We start from the raw sequence: 7,633 nt of genomic DNA on the forward strand, positions 1-7,633 counted from the left end.
CAGTACTCCAGTAGCAATCTTACTAGTGCTGTACCAATGCTTATAGTTCCGCATTTAAGAGAATGTAGCCACATGGGGGGCTATCAAATCCCCATCTCTCCTCCACGCTAGCTTTTTCATGCAGCCCAAGTTTGCAACAGCCTTTTTGCCTAAGCGCTGTATTGAAAGATCATGCTAAAGCAGTGATCCACCACACAAAGTCCTTCCAATCCACTGTTTTTCCAAGATCCAGTCTTTCATCCATTAAATATGACTTGCCTCTTTGGCTCCCAGATGCATTACTTAAGAGAAATGTTCTCTAAGGCTGTACCCTTTTCACCAGATGTGGCAACCTGCGTTGATTACTCCACTGATGGCTGCCATGAGCAAGCTTTAGCAAAGGTTTGAAATAAGTCTGTAGAGCAGTGCTTCCCAAACTTGTCCTCAGCATGACCCCATTTCCTCAGCATAGCCCCTATGACCCCATCTGCTGATGTTGCAACCCCACTTGGGGTTGCAACCCACAGTTTGGGAACTGCTGCTATAGAGCTCTGAATGAGGCTGAAATTGGTTCCTTATTCCCAGTTCCTTAGTCCTGGCTCCCAGTTCTTGGTTCCTTTTTCAAAGCTAATCTTTATATACTTAAAGGTTGTTAGCAATGAATTAGACATGCTAAGGCATTAGAATTTCATCAAAATGTATATTTACTAATAAAAATGTAAAAAAGTTTCAAGTATCAAGTACATAGCTCTGAATAAAAAAGTGAGATTAGGCTGGGATTATGGAACAGATTCCTTTTCGGGTTACCCCAAACCACATGTCTCTGCCACTGCTAGACTCTACTGAAGAAGCCTGGGCAGGGCTTCTTCTGACCCAAAGCTCAGTTTTCATGCACCAGCCTGGCAACTGACAGCCCCACAGACCTGTGTGTAATGTAAATTGCCCCAAATAAGGAGCTGTGTTTGGGCTATGATTATGGGGCAAAACCAACTATGGGTCACCATAAATCATGTGTCCAGGGGACAATCCTGTCTTCATGCCCGGGGGACAATCCTGAAGAAGTCTGACCAGGTCCCAGTGTGCCTTGTTTTGCATGCCAGCCTACCAAAATATGGCACCCCAGACCCGTGTTCTATGTACATGGCACTGAATAAGGAGCTGTCTCTGGGCTGGGATTATGAGGGGAAATCCTTTTCAGGTCACTCCAAACAACACACCTCTGCCACTGGAGGACTCTCCTGAAGAAAGGGTTGGGCAGCCTCTGCCCAACCCAAACCTCAATTTTTGCATGCCAGCCTGCCTACTTACAAGCCCCAAGGCCTCAAGTTATAAACCGAGCGTGATCTTGGATTAAATCAGGCAAAAATCCCTTTAGAGTCATCCCAAACCACTTATCTCTGCCACTGGGAGATTCTACTGCGGAAGCCTAGGAAGGCCCCTGACTAACCCAAAGCCCAGTTTTCAAGCGCCAGCCTCTGTGCTATGTACATTGCCCCAAAATAAAGAGATGTGTTTAGGCTAGGATTATGGATGGAAAACCTTTTTGGGTCACCTCACAAGCCACACATCTCTGCCATTGGGAGACACTCCCAAAGAAGCCTGGGCAGATCCCTGCTCAGCCTGAACCTCAGTTTTCACATGCAAGCCTGCCTACTGATAGGGTCCAGAGGGTCTGTGTGCCATCTACATTGCCCCAAATAAAGAGCTGTTTGGGCTGGGATTATGGGTTTAAATCCTTTTCAGATCACCCCAAAACACATATCCCTACCACCAGGGGACTCTCCCAAAGAAGTCTAGATAGGGCACTGCTTTGACCTGAAGCTTGGTTTTAGCATGCCAGTCTGCCAAATGACATCACCTCAGATTTGTGTACTATATATGTTCCTACAAAGGATCTGAATAAGGATCTGAATTTGGGCTGGGGTTAATCAGGCAAAATCCTTTTTGGGTCATCCCAAACCATACCTCTCCACCACCTGGGGACTCTCCTGAAGAAGCAAGGGCAGGTCCGTGCTTGACACGCTGCTTGTTTTTGAGTGCCAGCCTGCCACCTGACACCCTTAAGGCCTGTATGCCAAGTACATTGCACCAAATATTGATCTTATTTTGGGGTGGGATCACAAGGCGAAACCCACTTCAGGTCACCCCAAACTACACATCTTCCTGGCCAGGGGACTCTCCTGAATAAGTCTGGGAAGGATGCTGCCCAACCTAAAACTTGATTTTTGTATGCCAGCCAACTGACAATCCCACTGACATGCATGCTATGTAAACAGCACTGAATAAGGGCTGAGATTGGGCTAGGACTCCCAGCCCAAATCCTTTTGGGGTCACACCACACCTCTCTACCATTGCTGGACTCTTCTGAAGAAGCTTTTTCAGGCACCATTTCATTCTCAGCTTTTTCCACCAGAGATTTCTATACATTACATTAAGTAAATTGGCAGTGCCAGACAATGTCATCAGAGCTACAACCCACGTTAATTGAAATAAAAAAATTATGTGCTTATCTAGCTCTGTAGCAAGTTACTGAACAATGCCTTCTCAAATCCCAATCGTTGGTTTTTCAGAGATGGTAGTACCCTATTCCCTTACCCCCCAAAACTCTTTCTTGTAGTCTGTATTTAGGTCTTTTGTATTCAAGTAGAAGAAATGTTGCTAGTTAAAACGTGTCAGCAGTCCAGATTAATTCAACAGAGAACATCAGACATATTTGCAAATTTATCACAGTTGGCTAAAACAAAAGTTCCCTCATTGCAGGTACAAAGGAGTGGGGATAACGTATGATGCTGGCAACCATTTGTACGTTTCCACAAACTTGGTGAGAAAGAGCTGGAGTCACTGGCTGGCTGGAATTTTAGAATTAAACAAGGTAGGATATGGAGATACATAAGCAATTGAAGAAGAGCTCTCCAAAGCTCTTTGGAAGGAAAGTGTACCAAGCCGTGTTGTTCCTCTACAATGTCTCAGAAACAATAAGGACACACCAAAGCCTCGCTGTCAGCGAATTAGAAATACTGTACTGGTGTTAATGCAGGTCAGGTCAAGTTCACCTGCTACCATTAATCTACCTGCAGTAGATAGGCAACTAGATTATCTCCTTTGCTTCAGCAGCCCCTGCAGCCAAACTGACACTTGCCTTTCCTTTGGATTAAACCAGCAAGGTGGAGAGGGGGATACTGGTGTGTGGGCAGCTCAGTATCGCCATATACACTGCCCAGGCTCTTGCACCCTGGAGAGGTCACTCTGGCTTTGCTTCATCTTTCAAATGAGGATTATAATAAGCAACATCATAATTCTATGGTCCTGCGAGACAGATGCCTACTGCTACTACTATTGGGGCTAATACTGTGATTTTCCATTCTCATCTATCTTCTATGTTACATTACTGGATGGAACAGTATGCACTGATAATGATGATTTATTTTTCCAATTAATACCATAGGTACCCAAATCCAAGATGGCTTTGAACACAAGATGACCACCCCAAAAAGAGGCAGATTCCATACATGGGTAGTTAGGACACATTATAATTCGCTTTAACTTTCCATGTATAGAAGCTAGTTACTGGAGGGCTTTCTTGAATCTGTCCCCAACAGATGTGTAGCCTGACCCCTGCACCTTGCTCCCTGGCCTGCACCCTGCCGGCTGTCCCTGATCTATAACCCCCCAGAGCCAGGGCCAAGCGTGGCAGGCAGCCGGGAGGCTGCAACCAGTGCACCAGGCTCCACGGCTGGCAGGGGCTGCACGCGCCCCTCAGGGTGCCTGGTGGCGAAGGAGCTGCGCTACCACAACAAGCATCGGGCCATTTGATGCTCCCACCGCCCCCCACCCCGGCACACCAACATCCAGACTGCAGGCTTGCTGGCGCTCAGCCCCAAAGCATTTCGGACCGCTGAGGCGTGCTGCCCCGAGCACCCACACCTGCAGGTCAGGGGAGACTCCACGTCCCCCGAGCCCGAGCCCAGCCAGCCAGCCCGGGCTGCCCCGGCACACGCGGGAACCCCCGCCCGCCGACCCGCTCACCGTTGTGCTTCTCGTAGCCCCAGGGGCAGGGCGGGTGCGACATGGCCTCGGGATGCAGCGGCTGCGGGAAGCGGCCGCGGCTCCCGCTCTTTTGTGGCTCCCGCCGACAGGGGGGCGGGGGCGGGGCGGGGCGGGACCACTGCTGCGCACCAGCGCTCCCGGCACCCGCGCCCCGCAGAGCGGAGGGCCGGCGGGGGGGGCAGCTCTGAGGCTCTGGTGTCAGCCCGCAGCATCCTCCTGCCCCCACCCCTCCATTTGCCCTCCCCAGCTTCTGCCCCTCTCCCTTTCCAGGCACAGCCGGGTGGGTTCCCCCCCAAGCAGGAGGCACCTGGCCCTGTCCCCTGCCCAGGCAATCAGGGGGACAGGGCTGCTGCCCCGCCTAGCAAGGGCTGAGCCTCCAGGCGCTGCGCTGGGGAGGGAACAGAGACCCAGCATGGTCTGACCCCGAGGAGGGCGGTGGGCAGAGGCTGTGGGGAGCTGGGTGAGGGGTTGCAGGTGGTAGCAGGGGCAGAAAGGCTGTAGGGGGGAAAAGGTGGGGAGTAAAGGACAAGGGGGGCACCTCATCCCCCAGCCACTAGTTTCCCTTCTGAAGCAGCGGGAGGGGGCCCTCTGGTAATTAGATTCTGTACCTAGAAAATTATAACAGATGAATACATTTTCCATCTATAGAATCCTATTATGGGGGGAGGGAGGGGCATCTTATATTCAGGGTCAACTTAGATTCAAGTGAATAATGCATGTTGTCTTATGTGTGAGGGTGCATCTCACCACCCGCCCCCTCTTCAAAATTCTAGATCCGCCCATGATTACAGACTTGATTATTCATTTTGAAAAGGGGTCACTGTATTTAAAACCAACTTCCTTGGTGAGATGTAACAAGTACTTCCAGTGGAAAAAAGCTATTCCTTTAGGTTGGGCAAGGAGGAAGGTGGAAATGGGAAACCTTTGTTTTCTTAGGGCAATGATTCTCAACCAGTGTGGGGGTAGTACTAGCACTGTTGGGTGTGCAAGCATGATTCACTAGATAAATCCAGTGATTTCAAATAGGAATCTACTGTATTAAAAACAGCCTGACCTGTTGGAGGTCTCTCTGAGGTTTTTGCAACAAAAGAATTGCTCTCTCATTTTTGTGTCATCAAAAAGTGAGTGAAAATAAGAGCTGGCATTTTCCCCCAAGGGATACCTTGAGTCTCATGAGGAGTGTCTCAAGTCTAAAAAGGTTAGGAACCACTGCTGTAGGCAAACAGTTTGCACTAGCTCTGAGAGGTTAAATCTATGAAATTCAGTAGGGCAGGGGTGGCCAACCTGTGGCACACGTGTCACAAATGGCACAGACAGCCTCTGTATGTGAGATGTAGCAGATCAGGGATGGGGCAGGCAGGACAGAGCAGAAAGGAAAAGGCAGAGCAGCAGATCAGGCAGCACAGGGCTGGGAACAGAAAGCAAAGCAACGAACTGCTGGGGCAGGGAGATCAGAGTGACACTTGTGGAGGTCTTGGGGCTAATTTGTGGCATGCCTACCAAAAAGGTTGGTCCCACTGAAGTCAAGGAATGCAGACTACTTGACAGTCAAATGAGGGCTTAAAAGGAATCTTTTTTTGTTGCTAAAGGATTTTTGTTTAAGTTTTATTTTATTGAAACTCTGACTGTTAATAAGAATATGTCAAATTCTTTGTCCAGACTGAAAAAAAACACATTGAATATGAATACTGGCATAGTGTAAGCACTACCATAGGACTGCTGCTTGGTGATTCTTTGAGAAGACAGCTCAAGCTGAAGCAATAGTTGGTATCTATCAAGCATAGCTCATCTCCCTTTCATGGAAATTAGGGTGCTGCTGCTTTTTTCATCATGATTGAGAGCTACTTCTATTTCCACTCTGGGTTTGGTGGCAGGAGACAAATGGCTGTACTCCCTGTGGAGAGGGTTTCTGGAAAGTCAGACTTTAAACTTCAAGGGGAAAAACAACCTCAAGGAGGCATATTTAGCAATACTTCCAACTTCTTCATGTTGAGTATAACGCTGGTTTGGAGCTTTACTATGGATCAGTCTGACCCAGTTAACTACGTATGTTATTGTGGATCGCAAATTCACATTTTTCTCTCACATATATTCCCATCTATGTAGTTTACTCTGAGCAGGTATGTAATTCACAACTTCCCCCTTAGGCCTCATAACAGGCAGACTCCCAAAGACAAGAAAAGGGTGAATTTCCATGCTCTGGGCTATTAAAAAAAGTACCATTTCTTATAAGATATGGAATTATTACACTACATAAAAAAGCTAAATCTGTCAGCTCCAAATGATAAAATCCTTGCCATCAGATCCCCATCAAAATTAGGTCTTGTTTTGGCTTTTGTTTTCCTTAATGCTTGTATTTTCTTTTAAATTAGTAGGGAATATGCCTCTCACTGCATTTGAAATGCAAAACATACTTATTAGCTTGCATGCATCAGCTGGCAACTCAAATGACTTCAGTAAAACATTTGCCAGAGCTGCATGGTGCTGCCCTTTACTTCCACTGCTCTAAACTCTGGTGTAGAGCCTGTTGCTTCACTGATTTGCACCTTCTTTCCTTACTGCGGAGGGACTGGGTATTTGTAGCAAGGAGGATGGCTGCCAGTGACTGCCGATTCCACTTGGAAGTGGAAGGGGTGTGGAGACTTGGCCTACAGGCATGGCAGGGTTGCAAGCTCTGGCCTCAGCAAAAGGTTGCTGACCTCTGTATTGGATCCCTCTCGCTGAGAGAGGTCTTGAATCTACATCTTTTGCTTCCTAACAAAGTGTTTTAACTACCAGGCCAAATGTTAGGCATTATCCAGACCCCTCTCCAGTTTTCCTTTGGAAGCTGGCCTCTTGGGCTGCATCCAGACAAGTGAAGACGTTTGGTTCCCCATGGGATAACCAGCAGTGGCACGCCCTATGCCTCCACAGGGAACACCTGTGTCATGCACCATTTGGCACATGGCAGGTTACCCTGGGTGGGGTAGGGGAGGCTGGGTCCAGCAACTGTGCCCCAGCAGCCTTACCTGGGGGCTGGGGAAGCTGCAGCCACATCGCTCCTAAAGCTGGGAGCCTGGCCCACAGCCAGAGTATGGCTCCAGCCAACCAGGCTCCACTTTTGAGTGGCACGCACTGTCTCCACATGCTCCACCCTGCTTTTTTTCTGCAACCATTTTTTTGACTCCAGGATCTCCTGGGGTCAACCCTCCCTTCCCCACTCTCCTGCTACAAGGTAGCAGCATGGGAAACTCCTGAATGTGTGGTATGTGGCACCGTAGACCTGTCTATGGTGCCACATACCACACAGCCGCACCTGTCTGGATGCAGTCTTGGACAGCAAAGGTCCTTAGGGCCAGGAGGAAAAGAACAAGCTAAAAGGTGTATGACTCAGTGAAACAGATGCTGCCCTACCTGGGAGAGGCAGCTCAGCTTCAAGAAGGCAGCTGGAAAGGAGGCATAATGCCTAACCTGTGGGCTGGTGGTTAAAACACTTTGGGAAGCAGGAAATACAGGTTCAAACTCCCTTGGGGTATGCTCAGACTAATGAAGAAGATGGTGCTGCTGTCAGTTTCCAGAATCTACCCAAAGCCCCTGGACTATCCAAATAACCATCAACAGGCTCCTG

At 48.6% G+C, this 7,633-nt stretch overlaps 1 protein-coding gene across 1 annotated transcript in view; it reads right to left on the reverse strand.

The window, feature by feature from the left end:
* Positions 1–4,115, reverse strand: part of LOC102559670 (carbonic anhydrase 3) — a 29,190-nt gene extending 25,075 nt beyond the window's left edge. Inside the window, exon 1 of the mRNA XM_006257750.4 lies at positions 4,006–4,115. Coding sequence (XP_006257812.1) covers positions 4,006–4,048 — 43 coding nt within the window. The 5' untranslated portion in view covers positions 4,049–4,115. The remainder of the gene's footprint in view (positions 1–4,005) is intronic.
* Between the last annotated feature and the right edge of the window lie 3,518 nt (positions 4,116–7,633).

Source organism: Alligator mississippiensis, chromosome 3 (genome assembly GCF_030867095.1).
Source record: "Alligator mississippiensis isolate rAllMis1 chromosome 3, rAllMis1, whole genome shotgun sequence".
Taxonomy (NCBI): Eukaryota; Metazoa; Chordata; order Crocodylia; family Alligatoridae; genus Alligator; species Alligator mississippiensis.